We start from the raw sequence: 24,636 nt of genomic DNA on the forward strand, positions 1-24,636 counted from the left end.
ATAAATTCAAGTGTCTTTTTTTTGCGGGGAAATAAATTCAAGTGTTTATCCTAAACTTCAGGACTATTTTGTTTCATACAAGTATAAAGTATTTAGTCAGTAAAATGAATTGAGAATCGAGATAAGAAAGAAGTGTAAGGTATGGGTCGCCAAATATGAGAGAACTTTAGATAAAAACTTGATTTAGTTAAGGATTTTTTGTATAAAATAAAAAAAATCGAGCTTAAAGCAAACAAAGGGAATGGAGAGCTCTGATAAGCCTGGGAGGCTGGGACGCAGGGCACCTACATAATTATACACTTGCTTTGGACAGAAAACATTTCCTTGTTTACAAAAGAACCATGGCACACGCACATTGAACATATATAATTAAAAAAAACTTCATGATTTTCTCCAACATGATACAGTCAAGCAACTTCTACGCCTGCGAGGAGCGGTGTCGTCAAATCCGATTGAGTATGAATTTCCTGAAGGATTCAATTTTTTTCAATCAATCTCTGGCAAGTGGCAACTTCAAGTTACGAGAATCAGTCTTAATTAATTTAAGGGATGGACCACCTTTTGACGAGGAGCGTTGTCAGTGAACCCAATGCCCTTCCTTTTAGTGGGGAAGATGATGAACACAAAACTGGAGAGAAACGCCATGCCCATGGGCAGGTTCTTGAGCAGCTCCTCGGTGTTCCTGCTGGCGTCCGGGAAGAAGCAGTTCTGCAGCCCCACGTCGCTGAACGCCACCGTGAGGAAAACCACCGCTGCGAAGAAGGCGTGCACGAAGTCCAGCGGCCGGAGGCGGAGCCTCCGAAACTGGTCAAGATCGTTCCACTCGTTCCTTTCTTCCTCGCTGGAGAAGTTGAACACGTTGAAGCCGCGTAGTGTGGCGAAGCCATAGTATAGCTTTCCATCGCGGCGACCGACAACGCTGTCGGTGAAGGCAAAGAAGAGGCACGAGACGGTGAGGACGGCGACCAGCGCCCCGGTGAGCCACTGGTTGGAGCTCTCACACTTGCCGTGGTTGGTGAAGGACGGGGACAGTGCCTGGTATGCCAGCACCGTGCCCGTCGGCAGGAGCTGCGCTAGGTTCGAGACGCTCGACATGACCGTGGCCGGTGCAGGCCCCGTGGCAGGTGTTGGCGCTGCTGTGCCGGCGGCTGTTATCTTACCGTCGTCCTCGTTGGTCAGTGGATGTATCTGGATCACCGTGGGCGATGACGAAGAAGAAGATGCCATTGTACGCCTACTGTGTGCTTGATGTGTGTGCTAGCTCTGAAAGTTGGAATGCTCCAAACGGATCGACACGTTGAAGTTTATATAGAGGCACGTATCGCTGAATGATTCCAAAGTTCAAATTTAAGTTGGTGTTGGCGCGTTGACTAGTCTTTACTTGGTATTGCTGCATGCATGCTGAAGGGCTCTACACTACACGATTGCATGTACCTGGTCCCAGCTCTCTAGCTAGTTTTGGTGAATGGTTAATTAGTGTAAGTTGTAGTTAACTTATAACCAACTCGTCTGACATGGAGTATATAGTTTACAGAAAGCACGTGAATTTAATTGGTGATGTATGCTATGCAAGTCTTCTTCCAGGAAGGCGAGGAAGGAGAACAAGTCGTAGCTAGTCATCAGCTTTTACGCAAGTACTCCACTTTTTACTCACGTTATTAATTTCCTCCTGATCTCCGTTTCAAAAAAAAAAAAATCCTCCTGATGCTCTACCCCGTTCCAAGCTACATCCCACATAAAATAAATACCAACAAAGTTATTATTGCTGAAAGCATAACTGAACAAAAGAGGCCATTTATTTTGGAAGTGAGGAGGCACTGTCCCATGAAGATTATAAAACTGTAGCAGTTGACAAAAGGATATAATTTCTCTAGAAACACCCAGTAAACATAGATGCACACACGTGTAAAACGCCCAGTATATTTTTTTTGCATAGTTATCCTAAATTTAGCTGTTTATCCTAGTTAATTTACGTAGTTATTATCCTAAATTACTGTACTAATTAATTTTATACAAGTATGTTAATCATTGTAAAATATGGTGGGGTAGATGAAAGAAGTGTTGTTTCGCAAAATGGGAGAGACCTCTTGAGGCAAGCTAGATTTATAGCTCATGATTATCTTTTCAAAATAACAACGTCGATCGTAAAGCAAACAAGGGAATGGAGGGCTGTGATAATTGATATCGCAGGAGGCTGTGATGTTTTCATACCCTTCGTGGATGGGCAAAGCATACGCATGGGATTTATAAGGCTGAGAAGGAAAGGCTCCTTCTACTTATTCAATCCCTCGATATAAAAGCTGAATCCACTATTTTAGATACCAGAGAGCTGGAAACTAAAGCGGAGGCGGAGTTGAGACTGAAAGAACTCCTTCGAGAAGAGGAATTGAAGTGGGCATTGCGAGCTAAAGTTCGCAAAATCACCCAAGGGGATGACAACACTCAATTCTTTTATATTATTGCAAATGGCAATCACCGAAAGAAGAGGATATTTCAGCTTGAGCAAGATGAGGGGGCGATTCTAGGACAAGAGAACCTTAAAGTTTATATAACTAATTACTATAAGCAGTCGTTTGGACCTCCGGAGGATAATTTTGTATCCTTAGATGAGTCCGGGGTTGAGGATGTCCCTCAACTTGCGGCAGATCAGAATGATATTCTGACCGCCCCATTTACGGAGAAAGAGGTGTTTGAGGCCATTGCACAAATGAAAAACAATAAGGCTCCAGGGCCGGATGGTTTTCCGGCGGAGTTTTATAAAAAGTGCTGGCATATTATCAAAGGAGATTTGCTCCCGATGTTCCATGATTTATTCTCTAGACAACTTCAGTTGTTTTAATTAAATTTTGGAATGATAACTTTACTTCCTAAGAAAACAGAGGTTGTTCGTATCGAGCAGTTCAAGCCTATCTGTCTTCTTGATGTAAGTTTCAAAATTCTCACCAGGGTCGGGACGAACAGGCTTACGCAGATTGTGCACTCTGTGGTGCACCCGTCCCAAACTACGTTCATGCCGGACAGAAACATCCTAGAAGGGGTTGTGGTCCTGCATGAAACGCTCCATGAAATCCACACGAAAAAATTAGACGGAGTTGTTTTCAAAGTGGACTTTGAGAAAGCGTACGATAAGGTCAAATGGCCTTCCCTTCAATAGGCTTTGCGTATGAAAGGTTTTGATCAGGCCTGGAGAAGCCAGGTAGACTCTTTCACGCAAAAAGGGAGTGTTGGGATTAAAGCGAATGATGGCATAGGTCACTACTTCCAAACACACAAAGGACTGAGGCAAGAAGATCCGATGTCGCCTATTCTTTTCAACATAGTGGTTGATATGTTGGCAATCCTTATAGGAAGGGCTAAGGAGGTGGGCCAGGTAGGAGGCCTGGTCCCGCACTTAGTTGACGGAGGTGTATCCATCCTGCAGTACGCTGATAATACTATCATCTTCATGGAGCATGACTTGGCAAAAGCGCGAAACATGAAGTTGGTGTTATGCTTATTCGAACAATTGACCGGTTTAAAGATTAACTTCCACAAGAGCGAATTGTTCTGTTTTGGAAGAGCTAATGATGACCAAGATGCGTACAAACAACTGTTCGGGTGTGAGTTGGGGGTTTTACCTTTTACGTATTTAGGTATATCAATTCACCATCGTAAGCTGACCAACAGAGAATGGAAGTGTATTGAGGATCGATTTGAGAAGAAACTGTGCTGCTGGAAAGGCAAGCTAATGTCATACAGAGGCCGACTAATTCTTATTAATTCGGTCCTCACGAGTATGCCCATGCTTCTTCTTTTCTTTTTTGAGATTCCTGTGGGAGTCCGGGAGATACTAGACTTCTATCGATCTCGTTTCTTCTGGCAGAGTGATGAGCTAAATCGAAAGTACAGACTTGCTAAATGGGATATAATCTGTAGGCCGAAAGACCAAGGGGTTCTAGGCATTGAAAACCTGGAGGTGAAGAACAGATGTCTTCTTAGCAAGTGGCTGTTTAAGCTTTCTGTCGAGACAGAGGCCACTTGGGCTCAGATCTTACGTAACAAGTATCTCCACTCTAGAACCTTGTCCCAGGTGACAGTGAGGCCGACTGACTCGCCTTTTTGGAAAGGGTTGATGAGAGTTAGATCGCTCTTTTTCAATAGAACAAGATTCATAGTTGAAAATGATACCGCTACGAGATTCTGGGAGGATACATGGCTAGGGGAGACACCCCTAGCACTCCAATATCCGTCTTTGTATAACATTGCTCAGCGTAGAGACGCTTACATTGCAACAGTGTTGCACTCTACTCCGCTCAACATTCAATTTAGGAGGACGCTAGTAGGGAGCCGTTGGGAAGCCTGGCTCAATCTCATGAGAAGATTGATGGATGTCCAGTTGTCTCAACAGCCCGATAAGCTCTGCTGGAAACTAACTAAGAATGGAGAGCTTTCGGTTAAATCCATGTACTTGGACGTTATCAACTCTAGCACGATTCCCCGATCGAAACATGTTTGAAAAGTCAAAGTTCCTTTGAAAATCAAAGTGTTTATGTGGTTCGTACATAAACAAATTATCTTAACAAAGGACAATTTGGCAAAACGCAATTGGACAGGGTCTATGAGATGTAGCTTTTGTGACCAACATGAATCAATCAAACACCTCTTTCTCGATTGCCCTCTGGCAAAAATTATGTGGCGAACGGTTCACATAACATTTAACATTACTCCTCCGAATTTCATCACCATGTTATTTGGGACGTGGCTTGATAGGATAGATTTTGACACGGCGAAACACATTCGTGTAGGAGTTTGTGCGTTATTATGGGCAATCTGAAATTGCAGAAATGATTTGGTCTTTAACAGAACAACAAAAATTCATTTTTTGCAGGTTATCTTCCGAGCCACTGCGTTGATCTGTGTGTGGTCGCTACTCACTCCGACGAAGGCCAGGGAGCGTTTGGTTACTAGATCTACCCAATGGGAGATGGTAGCATGGGATATTTTTAACCGGTTTGGATGACGGTCATGTAATAGGATAGGCATTTAGTGTTTCTATCTTTTTTTGCCAGTCGGTTGTGGCTTTTCTACCTTTGTTTTTGCTCTTCGTGAGCCTTTTTTTGGTTTTTGTTCGAGACATGGAGACTTGTGTTGGACCTTTCACTTATTAATAATCTTGGCCGTATGCATTGTTCTGATGCAGAGGCTGGGGCGAACCCCCTTTTCGAAAAAATGGTAGAAAACACTTTGTTTATGTGACAACTATGACATACTATATACGCACTCCGTTCCATAATGTAGTGCATATATATTTTTGAAAAAGTCAAACCTCGCAAACTTTGACTATGTTTTTGGAGAAAAACATTTACATCTAGAATGTCAAGCATATATCATTAGATTCATTGTAAGAAGTAATTTCATATTTTATATATTTGGTACTTAATTGGAAAAAGCTTGCAAAGTTTGATTTTCAAAAACTTAATTGGAAAAAGCTTGATTGGAAAAAGCTTGCAAAGTTTGATTTTCAAAAAATCTGTACGCACTACATTATGGAACAGAGGGAGTATATACTTGAAAAACTTTATGTTTTTCTCCGGTGATACACAGTTAAGCACCTTCTGTTGCACATTAGTTCCATTACTTTCAATCAAACTTTTCTTTTGAACTGGGTTACTCCCATTTTCATCACTTTCACATAACGGAACTACATTATCTGTTTATAGCAAACAGGATACGGGAAGAAAAGAGTGAATTCATGCAGTATTAAGAAACCCATCATCTAACTCAGCAATCAGCACACAGCAAACCTGATAGCACTATAACTAGTAAACCCTACAATGCAAGGACAAAAACGAAGGATAGCAACATCCACCCCATCATATTACAAGCCAGCACAAAATTTATTAAACACTTAATCAACATGGATGGCAACTACGTATATGTTTGTTGGTGTTTTGTTCTTACACTTATGGGAATCAAACTTTATTCAAGCTGGGATGGACGAACTTTTGGCGAGGAGTCGTGTCACTAAATCCGATGCCCTTCCGTTTGGTGGGGAAGATGATGAACACAATGCTGGAAAGGAACGCCATTCCTAGAGGTAGGTTCTTGAGAAGCTCTTGGTTGTTCCTACCGGAGTCCGGGAAGAAGCAGTTCTGCAGTCCCACATCGCTGAACGCCACCGTGAGGAAAACCACCGCCGTGAAGAAGCCGTGCACGAAGTCCAGCGTCTGGAGGCGGAGCCTCCGAAACTCGTCCAGACCGGACCACTCCCGCCTCTCATCCTCGTCGGAGAAGTTGAACACATTGAAGCCGTGCGTCGTGGCCACACCGTAGTACAGCTTTCCATCATGGTGGCCAATGACGCTGTCCGTGAAGGAAAAGAAGATGCACACTGCGGCGAGGACAGCGACCAGCGCCGCGGTGAGCCACTGGTTGGAGCCGGAGGTCTCGCATTTGCCGTGGTTGGTGAAGGACGGGGACAATGCCTGGTACGTCAGCACCGTGCCCGTTGGCAGGAGTTGCGCAAGGTTTGCGATGCCAAACATGACCCTGTCTGTGGTTGGCGTTGGCAGTGCCGCGCCAGCGGCTGTTATCTTACCGTCGTCGACGTCGTTGGTCAGTGGAGATATCTGGGTCACCATGGACGACGGAGAAGAAGAAGATGCCATTGTACCTACTACGTACTGTGCTCGATTTGGGTGGGCGCGTGTCCTAGCTAGCTAGGAATGTTCAAGTTGCCGTTATATAGGCAAACTAATCCTATGCGAATGATTCCAAAGTCCAAAGCCCTATCAAGATATACATGCATGCATCTACCAGGGCTTCAACTCTCTAGCTAGCTATATTTAATTAAAAGCTGGTGTAACTTGTAATTAATTATAACCATGACTAGTTAAGCCAGCACGTTAAGTCCATTGGTACTAATACGCTATGGAAGTCTTCTTCCGGGAAGGCGAGGAAAGAGAACTAGCTAAGCATCGGCTTGTGCATAAGTGTATAATTTTTTACTCACGTGAATTTCCTAGATGTCTCGCCAGGCTAGTTTATTTTCGTGGCCATGTCCGAAAGTGACAATGGTTACTGCGTGCTTGCACCAAAATGAATATGGGAGCCAATTGGAAGGCCACGATACACTATAAAGTGTGCATTGACTAAGCATTGAATGTGTTGGAGATTCATGATTTCGGATTCTGTTCATATACGACGAAGCATTAACATGGGCTTTGAAACACACACACACACACACACACACACACACACACACACACACACACACACACACACACAATCTCATAAAGCTAGATAAAACCCGACGGGTGCACTCTCGTTTTGTTGGTACACAATGTAACATTATGACGAACTTCAAAACAAGGAGATAACACAACGAAACATTCAGTAGTACTTTGAAACAAGATAAACTTCAACCAAATTAGAAAACTTGGCATGAATCTTGAATATTGGAGGTGGATGCATCTGGCGTGCATGCCAGAAAAACCACTCCTCCTTGGGGAAGGCAACCCTTCCACAAGGCTATAGGAGCCCACGTGCCACCTGCGGAGCACCCCTGTTGGATTTTCCTATTTATTTCTCATACACATTTATTTGTATATCTTTCCTCCCTGTTAATTTATGCGTGAAGGAAATAATCGGTGTGCATGCTACTGCATGTGTTTGTTCCATTATACTGACTTTCATATTATTATGATGGTTTTATTATTATTTCATACACATAGTATATGTTGCTAATCAATAATATAGTCCGAGCCATAAAACACACTGACCAAATGACACCAATTCATGGAGGAATGCTACCTCTCGATTTTGTCTTCAAACAATCAATTTTGACTATTAGGTAAGTATTTGAGGTATTATATATGTGTATAGACATAAATTTATTAGCATGTAAATGAGTAAACTACCAGCAACTATCCATTGCAATATTACCCATTTGTGCAATATGGCATGATTTTTTGTTGGACCTAAAAGTTTATTTCCCGTCCTTCTAGAATTCTGATGATGCCATAGGAGAGGTGTTTGGCCGTCGCCTGACGCCTAAGAGCCTCGTAGGCATCGTCCTTTTCAACAAAAGCATTGGTTGAGCTATCATGGTTGGCCTTTTTGTTTTTCCTGTTGAGTGTATGGATATCTCTAGGGGACTTTTGGCAACTGTGGTTGTTAGGTCAGTTTTGTACTGCTATTAGGTTTTGGTCCCATGGTGTGTGTGTGTGTGTGCGCCAATTGTGAGTGGTTTCTTGATGGTGCGTTGGACTAACTCTTCCTCAATTTCGTATGTTATCCACCCTGATTGATATAATCTGAAACTGTGTATTTTAGAGAGAGAAAAAACCTCTTCATCATCAGCCTTCTGAGTGCATCATCCATAAAAAACAGATGAATATTGACTGGTTGAACCAAGACATGTGAATTATATATTTATAAGAACAAAAACCTCGTACGTAAAGCAACTTGGCACACCACTCGTGCCAATTAGACATACATGAGCATGACAAGTGAGAGACGTATGCATTGGCAGTTTGGCACGGTAAAGAAAACGATCTCACACAATACGAGCGGCTGATTGACGAGGCATCGATATCTTCTATCTCTTCAAGGTCGCCGGAGAAGGAAAGAAACGTTCAAGGTCCATATGCATATGCATGGACCAGGGACGAATTAAATTAATGGCAAAGAAATCAGCTGCATGAGGCTCGAAATATGGTCGCAGCCGGCATGTACGTACGTATGTACGTGAACAGCTCTGCATGATATGGACTTGAACGTATAATTACCAACTTGGAGAAAAGCAATCCGCAACAAGCATAGTAGGTAGCAGCTTCGTTCTCACGGCTGCTGCTAGAGTGACGACGGCCGGACATCGACCGTTTTTTTTATCCTTCTCGGAGTCACAGAAGTCTGTGCGGACTGCATGCTGTATTGCTAGCTGCGTCGTATACGTAAATACAACTCTTCCATTTTTTCGTACTACAATCCCATTTTATTGTTGTATGGAAAATAGTGTCGGCCAGCCTTTATGGGAATATATACTCTTCCTGTCCAGGAGCCGTCTATTCAGTGTGAGTAGTACAGGGACCAGGATGATAGACGTCTTGCCCTTCTTGCGCAGGCTCCATGCGAGGCATGCATGGGCAGATACTTGATAACTTCTTTATCCAATGAATAATATAGTTTTCCTATCACAAAGTAAAATTCATTTGCACGAAGAATAGAGAAGAGGTGGAAGGAAATAACTACACTTTGTTCACTGTTATTTCGCCGCAAGACAAACAAATACAACAAAGCTACATAGCATGCTCATGCATTTTCTCCAATAACAACACTTGAAAAGTTGAAATAATATGTTTGTTCCTTGTATGTATTCATTGAGATCAACAAAAAAACATCTAGATAACACCATGTATTCTGCCACGTTTGGCCGTATGCATCGTTCTGATGCAGAGACTGGGGCGAACTCTCCTTTTTAAAAAAAAATAAAAAAGTTCTGCCACGTTGATTTTTGTTGAAGCCACTCGTGCTGAGCACACATGCATGTCATTCGCAACATGGCATGAGAAACATGTGCGTTTTTTTACGGGAGGAGTACATGTGCGTTGACACGGTGAAGAAGTAGACCTTGCAGCACGAGCAGCTGATCGACGAACCAAGCTAGGTGCGACCTCGCCGCAGTAGATATATGTCTTCTAAACGTCGCCGGAGAAGTGAAAGACACATTCAAGGCCGAAAGAGATGTCTACCCCTTGTGCATGCATGCATGGACCCACGAATCCAATGGAAATAAAACTGCGGCTAGCTCGTACTAGCATATTTTAGCCGCCGGCGTGTATATATAAGTGCGTACGTGCATTCGTACATGGTACATGGACAACTCTGCGAGCACTGGATCTTGAACGAGGAAAAATCTATACTTATGTATAGCATGTAGAGTATAGATAAAAAAAAGGAGCATTTGAGCTCATAATACCCCGCGATCTCGTCACGGCTGCTAGAACGGCAGCAGGACATCCGGGGTGCAGAGGAATCTCTCGGTGCATTACGTGATGCATGCAGTGGCGGACCTAGCCCACTAGGCCAGGGTGGGCCGATAGTGCTAGTGTACATATACATTTATTTTTATTTTATCTTTTTAGCCTTTCTCCTATGGTATAAAAGCTATTTCCAATTCTTAGGGTGGGCCATGGCCCATCCTGGCCACCCTCTACCTCCGCCACTGGATGCATGTATAGTTTAAGCCAACCATCATGTGTAGTTTGTACTGTACTTTGCAGCTGCCAGCTAGCACTTTCATTGGCTATGGAAGTCTTTTTCCTTGGATGTAAAGGCCATCTCCAGATCTCAAACCGTCCGTAGCCGTTCGGACCAAATGATTCTCACATAGTTTACCATTCAACATGGTACCTCCTCGGTCCACAGATCAGTCCGAGTGCCTGAAATCTCACAAACCAGGTATACTTTGCGACGTCCGAACCCGCTGTCATGTATGTGTTAGACACCCTAGCCTCACCCAAAATCTTCTCTCATGCATGCGCTCTGTCCAGCGTAATGCACCTCCGTTCTCCGCGGCGCATTTATGCTGGCCTAGAACGAATGCAGCCGTTCACTGGATCCGACATTGAAGCGGCACGCCGGCCAAGAGGCCACACAAGTCGCTTCCTGGTCTTTGCGCATTTTCATTGCCAGAAAGACGTGTCTGAACGTGACAGGAGACGGCTATCTACCGCATTCACACCGGCTGCCCGTCCATCCTCCTGCCGACACTAAACAGACATGGTGGCCGACAAACCCACCTGGCACCCGCATTCAAACACTAGCCGCTTGCCCTGGCCGGTGCTCCATATTTATACCTTCCCATGCCCGGCACGATCCACACTGCTCCACCTCCGCTCCCGATCCTCCTCGCTATAATAGCTCTGCCATGATCGTGAGCTCCAAAGCGATGTGGGATAGCCTCAAGATGGAGCAAACGCATGAGCTAACCGCCCTTGCAGCCGGCTGGCAGGGCCACCATGCATGGTGGATAAAATTCGGCATGCTAGTGAGCTCACCGGAGGTCTCCAACAATGACCCAATAATGGAGGACACCTCCAACGATGAGATGGCGCCCCTGCCCACATCGATTCCATGTTGGCTTCACCACGGAGCAGGCACAAGCGCACTTCGACGCCATAATGGCGGAGTAGGCCCTCCCGCTGCTGGTGTCGACATTCCGGCTAGTCCAGGAGGAGCAGCACTACAACCTCGTCGTCCTTGCACGTCATCGGATCGTTGAGGGCCTAATCTACACCGAGTTCACGAACGAGGATGCAATGGTGGCGATGGCCGTGGAGGACCCGAACTTCGTCGATGAAAAGTGAGCGCTCTATGAGGCAGCGCGCATGGGAGAGTCGAATGCGCAGACTGTGCAGGTGATCGCAGACCGGAACGTCGGTAGCGGTGGGCCCTCTTCTGCACCGATATGACCACAAGGCTAGCCCATCCATGTCCATCGTGGACCTCACCTCCACCGGTGACATCCGGGCCGCGGAATCCGACGAGGAAGAGTAGGACATGGGAGACGGCAGGGCCTCATGTCCCATTTGGGCCAGTTCATGTCCTATGTCTTACTCTTCCTCGTCGGCGACCAGCGGCTTCACTTCCTAGGGCTAACGGATAGAAGATGCCAGACATGTGGAACAAGGAGGACTTGTAGGACAGCCACTGGTGATGATTTAGACTAGGTTAACTTCCAAACACTTTTGTTTAATGATGAATATGTGTTTCAGTTTAAGTGAAAATTTCATCCAGTTTACATAAAAATCGTTTGGTTTGTTCAAATTCCCTTTTGAAATGTATGCAGATACGATTGGATAGCTGGCTCCCGTATCATTGCCGTGAATGGATACAATTTTTGTTTTAAGGTCCGCATTGGAGATGCCCTAATAATGCAAATTTGGGTCTGTCACCAATGAGTGCTTTTTTCAAATTTGACTGCAGGCCCACTTGTGTGAATTCAGCCTATGTAGTCCGGGGGAGCTATAATTTACAACAAAGAGATGGTAGCTCGTCTCGCCTCTGGCTCGAGCCTATCCGGCTGGCCTAGTACTGTAGCTTTCTGGAGCGGTTTTGCGAATCTTCTATGGACCGGTTTGGACAGGTTTTAGAAGGTTTTGTGCGAGTTTTTTCTTCTTTGTTTCTATGTGTTTTTTATCGGTTTCCTTTTGGTTGTTTACTTTTCATTTTATTTTTCAAATACATGTCGACTTTTTTAATACATGTTATACATTTTCTGTATACACACGGAACATTTTTTATACATGTTGAACTTTTCAAATAAATAAGGAAAATTTCCAAATACATGTTTAAACATTTTTAATGCATGTTTAAAATTTTCAAATACATGGTGAACTTCCTTTTTTGAATGGTAAGAAACATTAATTTAATTTACACAGACATTTCTTACATTGAATAAATTTTTAAAGAAATTCATGAATATATTTTTCAAACATGTGAACATTTTATGAATGTACGAAAACATTTGTTTAATGCTATAAATGGAGTAGTTTTAAAAAGTTGCATACATATATTTTACACTCCATGAACAATTTTTAAATGTGTGGTGAGCACTTTTATAAATTTAAGTACCTTAATTTTTGGAATATATGTACTTTATTTCTAACATATAAAAAAAAGAAAAATATGAAAAAAGAAAACGAAAACGAAAAAAATAATGAACCAAACGAATAAGGAATGAAGGTTACCTAAAAAAGTATAAGGAATGAAGGTAACTAAAATAGAAAAGGTGGTGTACCATACTGGGTTGGCCCACTAAAGTGTTCCCTTGAGGCTACCATCTTGCAATAGGTGAGATGTAGCTAAGCTCGGGGACTGGGAACGAGCTTGGGGACTAGAAGGACAAGAGTTTGGACCAGAGAACAAAATACGCCCATAGATCTTCAATGGCTAGGACTCTGAGGTGCTAAAAGGCCTAGAAAACAGTTGCGTGAATTGCAAGCAAATTTAAATGAACTTCTGGAGAGGGTCCATTGGTGATGAGAGATTACATTGAAACAGGGGAGCAACTAGTCCGTGTATCCTTTGGATGAGCTCCAACGTCATCGTGCGTCGCTCGCCGAATGCTTCCCCAACCAAGACAATTTTTTAGGGGTTTTCTCTGTGTTTTTTCTTGGTTTTCAGATTAGTTATGTTTTTTTATTGTTCCGGTTCTTTTCATTCCCATGTGGGAAGAGCAACACATGAGTGCTTCAGCACATGTTAATAATGTTCTGGAGCCAGATTAGTGCACCCAGGAGCACACATGTTAGTGCAGTTCTAAAACCACAGTTTAGTGCAATTTGGAGCACGGGCTAGTACAATTTGGGACCATAGGTTAGTATATTTGTGCTTCATCCATGCGGGAAGACATGTTAATTCACTTGGAAGCATATGCCGGTACATTTTGGGAGTACATGCTAGTTCACATTGGGAGCAAAAATTCCACCCGGAAAAAAGTTCATTGGAAGCTGTCAACATGAAGATCTAGTGTTGAAGACCTTGATGCAAATAATGCAATGGGCAAACCGATTTATAGTTTAGACGAACAGTGCGTGAGATATTTCATTCTCAAAAAACAAATCTGCGAAAAAAGCACACACATCCAACAACATATCCCTTACGTGCGGGTGAAAAACCCAACAAAACTCTCTGATGGCGACAAGTGATGCGCATGCATTACGCCACTTGTCACCATCAGAGGAGTTCTAGAATAACCTTTGCAAAGAGTACCCTTAATTAGTGGTTTTTTTAAGCATGTGAGTAACCTTCCCCAGAGGTCACTTACGGAGACCTAGTGGGCCGATGTGTGACACACGCACGTAAGTGAAGTGGAGCCCGAGGGGCCAGTTGAGCAAAGAGAAGAGCGCATAGGTGATTTTTCTTCCTGGCTGTTTTCTTTAGTTTTTGTCTGTTTTTTTCTTTGCATGTTGTGTATTTACACCTGTGTCGCACGAATCATCATATATATCCTTCAAGAACATGTACACCGCAACGCATTACAGTTGTGGTCTATGGTGCAACATAGTTTCGCTCCCCGGTGCAAAGTAGATGTGATGCGTAGCGCGTGGAAATGTGGTGTTGGAGGTGTGCTATACACGCGAAACACCATGCATTGGGAGCACAACCTACACTACCATATGGATTACAAGTATACCACACGGATGAGTACAAGTTTACTACAATGAGTACAATTTGTATAAAAAATGTTTGTCAAAACCTACCAGTATGCAATCTAGATTGGAAGATCCTGACGCGAGGGGCAAAGAGGTGAAAATGATTTGTGATTTGGACTGATTCATGAGATATATCTTTTTGGAAAAATGGATCTGGCCAAAAGGAAAACCGCATATAGACCCTCCCATCCCTAACACATGTGGAAAAAAACCATCAATACTTCCTGGTGATGACAGGTGACACAGATGCGTTGTGCGACTTGTCGTGATTAGAGGAATGTAGAAGTAACCTTCGCTAGAGGTATCCATCTAATGCTTTGGGGATTTGATTTATCATGCACAATCAAACTTACCCTACCATGTGTTCGAGCACATGCCTGCTTCAAAAATTCTATTTGCAATGTAACGCTGCGGATAGTAGCAAACGCACAACATCGACAGAACACTAGCTCTTACAAAGGGCTGACCATCTTACGATTTTTCCCGGGTTGCCCCCCTGCTTTTTCAAGTGTTTCTTTCTGTTGGTTTTTGTTTTCTTTTTCCTTTTTCTTTAATATTTATTCTTTTTCCTTATTTTAAATTGTTGAACATCTTTTCAAATACAGAATCCGCAAATATATTGTCAATTCTTTGGATACTGTTTGTACCCGCTAACATTATTCGAATTTGTGTATATTTTTAAATCCGCTGATATTTTTTGAATTGGCAAACAACAAAAAACAAAGTAGCAAGCATTTTTGAAATCCACTAATATTTTTAAAATTCATGAACATTCTTTTTCGAATTTCCAAATATTTTTTGAAGTTTTTCACAATTTTCTAAATTTTCAAGCTTATTTTCAATTTCCTAAATGTTTTCCAAATTAGTGAACATTTATTGATTTTTCAAAGAACTTCCAAATTTGTAAACTTTTTTTAATAAAATAGTAATAGTTTTAGAATTCCCAAGCATTTTTTAAAATTCATTACCATTTCCCCAAAAATAATTGCACATACTCCCTCCGTTCCCAAATATTTGTCTTTCTAGAGATTTCAACAAGTGACTACATACAAAGCAAAATGAATGAATCTACACTCTAAAATATGTCTACATATATCCGTATGTTGTAACCATTTGAAATGTCTAGAAAGACAAATATTTAGGAACGGAGGGAGTAGTACATATGCATGTGCATGTGTATGAACGTCTGCATCTGTACTATGTTTAAAAATATATTTTTTGAAGCCTTGACCAGTTTTTAACTTCACGAACATTTGTTTAATTCTTAAACATGTTTTGAATTCATGAAACACACACAAATATTTAAAGAAAATATTAAGCATTTTGAAATAGCAAGAATATATAAGAAAATATATTAAATTTCTTAAAATAGCGATGGTCTCTGGCTTTTGGGGGCAAAACCCGATTATAAACCGGAGCTATTGTACGCCTGCTGCCCCGACGCCCAGTTTGGCCCGGCCCTTGATCGAGGTTCACTGTTTCCTCATTTTTTTCTGTTTCTTTTCTTTTTCTGTTTTATTTTTCTGTTTTCTGTTTTCTGTTTTATTTTTCTGTTTATTTTTAGTTTATTTATTTTATTATTTGTTTTATTTTTATATATTTTTGGTATTATACAAAAGTTCTATGTGTATTACAAAAATGTTCTTCGTATATTTAAGAAAATGTTCACAGTATATTATAAAATATTTAAGCATGCATTATAAAATGGTCAATGTATATTAAGAGTAAGTTTAATAAAATACTACAAATGTTCAGTAGGTATTTGATATTTGTTCAGCATATATTACACAAACTGTTCAATATGTATTCGCGAATTATTCAACGGACATTACAAAACATGTCCAACGTACATTACAAAATATTTAATGTGTATATGAAGATTGTTCATCGTATATATTCATATTTTCAAAGAAAATTGAAATAAAAACCAAGCAATACCGGGCGCTACAGTGAACTGGGTGCTACGGTACCAGCTGCTACAGTGTTGATTGTATACTTCGAAGTAATGAAATAAAAGAAAATATTTGGGGGCATAGTGTGTCAGCCCAAGCCCCCGGGCTTCAACGAAGCTTGCTCCTTTTGACGCACACGCCCGGCATACACGTTTGCTAGATATCCTGTGCGGTACTCGCATGACCATTCTATTCCACGCATATTAGCCAGCCCATTCTAGAAAAGTTCTAGAACCTTTCCTGAGCTGATTTCTGTGTCTCTTTCTAGTGGTTTTCTTCATGTTCTAATCATGCTTTTTATTTATTCTTTCTCATGTCAAATTTTGCCTTTTCATTTTATTTTTTTTCAATCTTACTTTTCTTTCATTTTCTAAATTTGGGAACATTTTCTGACTCCACGGACATTTTCTAAATTCACAAATAAATTTTCAAACCACGAACATTTTATTGAAAATTGTAACCATTTCTGGTATTCACGAATAATTTTTGAAATTCATTCAAGTTTATAAAATTTGCTGATATTTTTCAAATTTTGTAATATTATTTCAAATTCAAGTACATTTCTAAATTGACTTTTTAAACTAAGAACATTATTTTTTAAATGGATCCTTTTTCAACTTTGCTTACATTTTTTGAATTATGGAAATTATTGAAATTCGTGGGCATTTTATGAATTCATAAACTTTTTTGAATTTCAAATTTGGGAACATTTCGGAAATTCGTAATTTATTTTGGATATTTTGAAGAAATCTCATTATCAAGATTTTTTCATTGATTCAATTTTTTAATACTTTTTTGTTTGGTTTCATTTTCTCGCTTTTTTCAGTTTTTCATTATTGTATGGGCCGAGGCCCAGTTCGGTCGATCACCGAGCCGCAGAAGCAAATGTGACCTTGCGGCCACAGTTTAAAACACTGACCCGGCAAACAAACAGGTAGGGTGTCGGTTTAGGTTTTTACTAGTCAGGCCGCCGGTTTATCGGTTTATTTGCAAAAAATATGAAATGTTTAAGTTATTTTCTAAAAAATTGACCTTACATCAAATGAATACACATCATATTGTATGTAAACCATTAATAAATCACAAAGTGGTATTGGCCTAGTTGGTTATTGGGCCTTTAACATGCCTTGCCTCAAGGACTAGGTGTTCAATTCCTTGTTGATGCAACTGTTTTTGAATATTTTTTGGTTTTTACTAAAAGATCGCTACATCGTAACAATCCGAACAAGGCGCGGTTTTTCCGGTCGGACCACCGATCTGGTCCGGTTTTTAGAACTATGCATGTGCCCCCGCTTTAGTCCGGTCCAAACTGTGCTGGTGGTTGGACACGTGGTCGCTCCTCGACGCATAGCCGATAGCAAGGAATCCTAAAAAAGAACGACAGCAAGGACCACCTATTTAGTGACTGGGATGCTGAAAATCGAGCAATCACGTAGGGTGAGCGAGCTCAGCGTCGGTACTTGGACTGGTACAACTCTCGCTTGCTCGCATTTTTCTCTTTCCAATGCTCGTTCACTCGTGTTTACATTTCTTTCACACACGTTGTGAACTTCCTTAGCCGTTTGTCCTTTTTCTTCCTTTTCTTTCGGTTTTCTTGTCTTCCCCTATTTACTATGGGGATGTTACTACTAGCAGATGGCGTGCACGCTAGGCTTGATACACCTTGATCTAGGCTCTTTTGGGAAGGAACCGGCATCAAGCGCAAATACCACCTTGTCAAATGATCTGCGGTGTGTAGGCCAAGAAAATTTGGCGGCTTGGGTATCACTAACTCAAAACTGGTGAACGTGGCGCTACTTACCAAATGGTGGTGACGCCTTGCCCAAAACAAGTCGGGACTCTGGGCAAAGCTTATAAAAGCAAAATATTTCCCTAACAGGAACCCTTTCACGGCATCCTCGTCCGGATCCACGTTTTGGAATGGGATCCAAGCGGTGCGACCCGCCTTTGCGGTCGGGGCCAAGTTTCGTATCAACAACAGTCAATCCACTCGGTTCTGGCTCGACTGTTGGTTGGGACATGTCCCCCTTTGGCAGAGCCATACCTCTATTTATCGGGTGGCCACAAATGCTAATATAATGGTGGGGGGAGGCTCTAAACTCCTCACCACCCGCGATCCATTTCTTACGGGCCCTCACCGGTATCGAACAAGAGTCATGGGACGACTTGGTTCAAAAAATTGGTGACTATCGTCTTGGCTTGGAGCTGACTCGTGGAATGGAGCCTGACCGCCTCCAAAAAGTTTTCGGTTAAATCACTCTATAGCAAACTCACAGAGGGGAGTGCGCTGGACATAGCAAGGGGCTTATGGAAGACGGGTTTGCCACTCAAGATAAAAATCTTCATGTGACAAAGAAATAGGCTGCCAACTTCCGACAATGTAGCTAAACGCAACGGCCCGGCTGATGGATCCTGTTTGGTGTGTGGTCTTGGAGAAGATGCAAACCATGTGCTCTTTCAAATCAAATCTTATCAAATCTCAACTAAATCAACAACTTTCCTTGCATTCCGTTACACATACTCAAATCAAATCAAAATCTTTCTAAAATCTAGAATAAGAATAAGGTGAGTGTAAGGTATACTTATGTCGGACATGATTACTGTCGAACTATTAGAATATGTATGTATGTCTCCGTTGCAACGAACGGCAATTAGTTAGTACAATAGCCATATCTATCTGTTGACGCGTTAGTAGGTGTTTTTTCGGTTTTTCCATACGTGAGATAATCAATGACCTTGCCTCTGGTTCACAAAGTGTATCCAGTTAATTCTTCAATATTGGTTAATACACGGTAAGATCCCCCGCAAAAAGACAAAACAACGCGGTAAGATCGTTTCCTGGACCCTGGTTGCTTCGGCCTTTCAACGAGAACAAGCAGTATACATACTTTCTCCTCATGCATACGCATCGATGAGGGTTGTACATTCACACAACCATAGAGGCATGGACTATAGAGAGGAAAAGGGTAAAAAAGAAACCCCCTATAAATCCAATTCACGCATGTCATCTATAGCGGGGCGCCCCAAATCCGCCTCATACGCCCACGCGGGACGCCCGGTCACGAAATTTCAACCCATACGTGCATCTCAAACGCCCGGCATGACCGGCACCCCTCATATCCAATCAAATATGGGACTGATATGGATTGATCAGCCCACGCTAGCCCACCTGAACCCACATATATTCCTCCCCATCTGCTCGTCGGACCAAACTCTAGTACTTCACTCCACTCCCCTTCGGCACCCAAGCTTCTATCTGGCGATCTCCGGCCGCCTCCGGCATGGCGAGCAGTGGATCTGACTCCGATCAGTCCAGATCCGTTGACTGGGGTGTCATCCCATGCGGGTTGGAGGAGGCAATGGACGTCCGCATTGCACTCCGCAGCACCCGGGAGGACGGCGCCTGGCCTACGGCAGGATCTGTCCGGCGCGACTCCATAGTGTCGGCTGAACAGGCGCTCGGATCCTCTGGGGTTGGATCATCGCGGTCCCGGCAGTCGGAAAATGTTTCCTTCCTCATCACTGGTCGGGGTGGACTATGAGTCCCATCAGGACCGGTCTGCCCGCCATGAGAATGAGAGGATAAGGGCAGCTGAGGCCCGTCTCGCTGCCGACATGGCGGCGGCGGTGGCTGATGCAGTGGCGCGAACGGCCGCAAAGGAGGAAGCCATCCGCGCCCGCATTCTGAAGAAGCAGCAGCGGAGGAACACGCGCGCCCTCGCTCGAGAGTAGAATCGGGCGATACGTGCCATGGCCGGACTGCCGCCAAAGAAGGAGGAGGAGGACAACTACGGTGAGGACAGCTCCAGCGATGGGCAGATCCGGCTCAATCCCTACTGCGTCTTCGACCGGTACTTTCGCGAGAAGGACGACAAGGGCGCCGGGAAGGGCAGGGGCAGCCGTGAATGATCTTCTCTATCATAGCCAAACATACCAAATTTTGGTAGTCCGATGGCAATGTTGTAGTATCCGGATGATGTAGCATCGTTTACGTAGTTGCATGAGTTTGTATGAATTTGAGATATGCTAACTGAGGTGTCCAGTTATGAGAATGGAAATTTGAGGCCGGTCAGTGTCCACGGCTACGGACGTTTGAGAGGTCGGATTTGCAAAGTCTGACGGTAGATGCTCTTAGGATAGCTAACATCAGTTCACGCGTTGGTGTCACTGCTTCGGTCAGTGACCTAATAGTGGCTATAGCAACCGACTGGTAAAATGTACATTGCATTTCAAAAATAAAAATACAACATGAAGTGGCGGTCGCATTTGATTTTCGGACGGGCTTGTTAGTTAGAGTCCTAACACTCAGTATCCCAGGCTAACAGTCCCCTGCCCTGCCCTCCGAGGGATCTATGAGCACAAGACGTTGAAGGTTGGTAAGCCATCATCATGCAGTAGCAGTGCGTTTTAATTATTAGCGAGGAAGAAACACACTTATGCCTCTACATGTATGCGTGGACGAGACTTGATGAGAGGCGGGGAAACTAATACTATATACGTATACATGACTGCGTTGCGTACGTGGTATGATGGATGCTATGAGTATTCTACAGCCATGTACGTACACACCAAATGGTTGTAAAGCCTAAATGCCCAGGCGTGTACGTATAGCCCACCTAACACAGTCGCAGAGAAAGTTAGTTCGTGATCAGTTGGCGCGTCGTTCGTCCAGTGCATGTCCTAATCCTGCCACAGTATGTACACCGCATCTCGAGAATACAACTTAAACAAAGCATAACATATGTAGTCGTGGTTTGATTTGGACTCCCTCATTCTTGTTTAAGCTCTGCACCGTCCGTTCGGTCGTATGGCTACCTCCGAGTACGGTACGAATACCGCAGCCTGTTCCCGTTGGGGGCCGGTTGGTCTACTCCGTCGAGCCATTTTTATTGAGGGCAGCTGAGCCTGGCTTGTATCGAGACAGGGGGAAAGATTTTCGGATCTTAGGGGTGCGTGAGAGAGTCAAGATCAACGCTGCTGGCTTTGCATTTTGTTAGACGACGACGTTCCGAGCGGTCGTCGTCGTCGTTGTTTCTACTACTTGTTTCATAACCGGCCTTCACTGACCCGATCGTTCGTTGGCTTCTAACCACCGTCCACCGCATAAGAGTCAAGAGAAATCTCTCCATGCATTTGTAATCATGCATGGCAATCTTACCAAGCAATCTAGCTGGCTCTCTTGCCGTGTGTGGTTTGATGGTTCATACTTCATACAGACATGGAGTCTGTCTGTTCTCTAATCTCTGGCATGTAGCGCTGTGTGCCCGGCTCTTTCAGAGATGGTATACATGCATTCAGTTCTACTTCTACCACTGGTGATTAAAGCTTCCTAATTAGGGTTACTTCTGAAAATATCTAGCTAGATTAATTGATGCCTTCAAGTCACGTGGAGCCAGCTAATTAACCTAGCACATTATTTTCAGGGAATATTGTACTATTTTTAAGTCGCCAAAAATATATAATACTACACTGCAGTCTGCACTCACAAAGTTTTAAAACTACAATGCACCTCCCCTCTAAGTAATATACTCCCTCCATTTCTAAATATAAGCCCTTTTGGAGATTTCAATATGGACTATGTACAGAGCAAAATAAGTGAATATACAATCTAAAATATGTCTATATACATTTATATGTAGTCCGTGTTGAAATCTCTAAAAGGGCTTATATTTAGAAAGGAGAGTAACAAATAAGAGAGTAAAAATGGTTAGTCTCACTGCTTGTGACGGGCGAACTAATGCAAAACGCCATTCTGCACGAAGGACGTACGATAAGACACGTCCTCTCTGAAAGAAACAGTGAAGCAATCATGCATAGAGTGCAACCTATATGTTTCCCCGGCGAAATTTGTTGTAGCTAATTAAACCTCCTGTTGTTTATTCAGTCGCGAACGTATGACACGTTTCCATTACAAACAAACTTCGCACAACAAGACAAAGAACGAACAACCCAGCGTACACGCGTTGTTGAAATGACGTACATATTGGTCCGTAGATAACTAAGAATAGTCTCGAGGACATGAGTTCGTCTTGTCACAACAACGATGCTGCAACAGCCAGGGGTTGGTCGAATTGACATTCATTTTGACCGGCATTTCATATATAACGTATAGGTAGTAGTAGGAGAGAGGTAGTGGAGTATAAAGTAAGTCTGCCATAGGTCTCTTCGGTCATTTCCTACCTCGGCGTCGTTCAATCCAGCACCGACGAAGGGCCTATGAGAGTTTGTGTCTTCAGATATGTTGGCTCCCTTCAGATCTTGGCAGTTGGTGTGTCTTTGGTGTTGACTAATGGCGCGGCCACTATAACATCTTCTTCATGTTGTTCTGTGCTTTGGTCCGGTTTTCCAAACCCTCTGAATTGATGGTGATGGATTGCAAGCATGTATGGCATGGGGTGATACTCCAACTAATGTTGCTTCAACGATTTCTAGATCTCATCGTAAAGGGGGATAGCTCTTGCGGTCTTTGAAGTCTGGTATGGTGAGGACGCTTGTAGATGTCCCTTTCCTTTACTATTAGATCATTGTAATTTTGAATCTCCAACGGGCGGTGTACAATTGAAGGATGAAGAAGGCTAATATGATTTTTAATGCAATTTTATTTTGTATTGGTCGTTGTGCGTCCAGTTGCTTGTCACTTGTACTGGCTATTGTTTTCCTTGATATTTATCAGATCTAATATGCTCGTTGGGTATGTTTTCTTAAAAAAAAGTTAGGTTGTCCAATACTAAAAAATAGTTTTATGATCATACTTTAGTTTTTAAGATAACCACGTGTATCATTAATCCCAAATGCTGTAAATATAATGCACGCATGTGGAGTTGGCGAGAAGGATGATAAATATGTCCATAGAACTTTGCCTAAACCCCTCCAAGATAATAAATGAGAAGGGAGTATGGAGGTAATCATAAAAGTGTCATCGCCGCCACTAACCTTCTTCGGATTCGGAGGAGAGCTATATCCCAAAAGGGCGTTTTGAGTTGAGGAAAAAGCCCGTCACCGGCAAGGTCTTTGTCGATGTGGGGCGTCGAATGGAGATCATTCGACACTCCTCGTGTCCTGGAGGCCATAGCCACCTTCAACTGTCAACATAGAGCGCCATCCGTCGCCGTCAATCCTCAAGCAAGGATTTGGAACCTCCGGCCCCTCTCTCACCCACTTGTGGCACTACCAAGATGATAACAACCAGTAAACCAGACCTAAAACCTCCGACTAGAAGGGTTGATGGGAGACCAAGCCCACTGGGTCTGACACTACCATCGATGCCATCAAGACAGGACAGGAGCCTGGTAATTTTTCTTGGATGTGCCGCCGCTATCACCGCCAGAAGCAACGCCGTCCCACGGACGAGGCCTACCCTATCTACAGGTCGGAGCTGAACTGTTGGGGTCCCCAACCCGTTTAGTCACTGGAGAAGGAAATGAAGGAGGAAGGGGCTAGCAGCATCAACGACAAAGGAAACATCCTTTTGGGATAAATATAGAAGAATCATACATAAAAAACATCGACGATGAATGTAGGACAAGAGAGAAGGCTGTTGAGCATAGATTGGTCATTTGGGTATCGAGGCAAGTGTGTTGGGCGGTGATAACTTCTCAATCTTTTGTGGTGGATGGAGGAGGACTAGAGACGATCGAAAGGTGTGGCACGCTGAGGATGTGCTAATTCTTGGATAATGTAGTTCTCCCTCCTTTCTAGTCTAGTTTAAAAGGCTCACGTGTATCCTTAGATCCACAATTCAACCAATGTAAGTTTGCTCCCAATGAACAGTAACTCAAAAAAAAGTAAAATGTTAAAAAAATATGATTTTTTTGTGGATGTTCGTGTTAGTGTTGCAAGAATGTTTGACAATTTTCATGCAAAAACAGAGCAGTAGTTTTTCTTGGGCGAAAAAAATTGGGGGTGACATTTTGGGTAACATTTGATGTTTAATTTGTTTTTTCTTTTGCACAGGACAAAATGTTTTACCTTTTTGCCTAAAACTTTGTAGGTAGCATTTGTATGTATCTATGAATACATAAAAAAACTGTTGGGTTTTTTTTTGACAATTCAAAAATTATTTTTGCGCGCAGGAGCACGTGCTCCCGAGAGCCGAAATGGATTTCCGTACACATGGCCCTTTTAAACCGAAAATGAAGTAGTATGTCATTGGGAGGCGCCATTGAGATGAACAAAAAATAGAGCCTCTATGCTTGTATAAAGAACACGGGTCGCAATGGCATGCCCACTCGAATCCGCTGTAATTGAATCTGTACCTGTATTTGCTCGATTGGACGCGAAAAAACATTTTAGCTAGGTTTTGAATAGAAATGAGGTTTTATTCAAAATGCAGTGCAAAAGAATCACTGGGACTTCATTCTAAACATTGATCGACAGAATATGAATATTTTGAAGTGTCAACCTCCAACCCAACAGACGCAACCTGGTCAAAATCACAGTTTAGACCGCGAAACCAGCGCCTACAAAACCATCATCACTCCCATGTC

General features: G+C 42.9%; 2 protein-coding genes across 3 annotated transcripts; both read right to left on the reverse strand.

Annotated features, from left to right (window-relative positions):
• Nucleotides 1-285: 285 nt before the first annotated feature.
• LOC125513006 (protein DMP10-like) lies at nucleotides 286-1,263 on the reverse strand. 2 transcript variants are annotated; one of them, XM_087527341.1, is made up of 2 exons: nucleotides 559-1,263; nucleotides 286-467 (listed from the first exon to the last, which is right to left on the reverse strand). In XM_087527341.1, the coding sequence occupies exons 1-2, from the start codon at nucleotides 1,225-1,227 to the stop codon at nucleotides 408-410; spliced, it is 729 nt and encodes a 242-aa protein (XP_087383467.1). In that variant the 5' UTR covers nucleotides 1,228-1,263; the 3' UTR covers nucleotides 286-407. The 2 variants fall into 2 exon arrangements, with proteins under 2 accessions (XP_087383467.1, XP_048534011.1); XM_048678054.2 differs by having other exon boundaries at nucleotides 286-1,263.
• Nucleotides 1,264-5,917: 4,654 nt separating this feature from the next.
• On the reverse strand, nucleotides 5,918-6,680 carry LOC125517023 (protein DMP10-like). Its single transcript, XM_048682253.2, has one exon. The coding sequence runs from the start codon at nucleotides 6,645-6,647 to the stop codon at nucleotides 5,952-5,954; it is 696 nt and encodes a 231-aa protein (XP_048538210.1). The 5' UTR covers nucleotides 6,648-6,680; the 3' UTR covers nucleotides 5,918-5,951.
• Nucleotides 6,681-24,636: the final 17,956 nt, after the last annotated feature.

This window comes from Triticum urartu, chromosome 6A, assembly GCF_056163025.1.
Source record: "Triticum urartu cultivar PI428250 chromosome 6A, HENAU_Tu73, whole genome shotgun sequence".
NCBI classification, from domain to species: domain Eukaryota; kingdom Viridiplantae; phylum Streptophyta; class Magnoliopsida; order Poales; family Poaceae; genus Triticum; species Triticum urartu.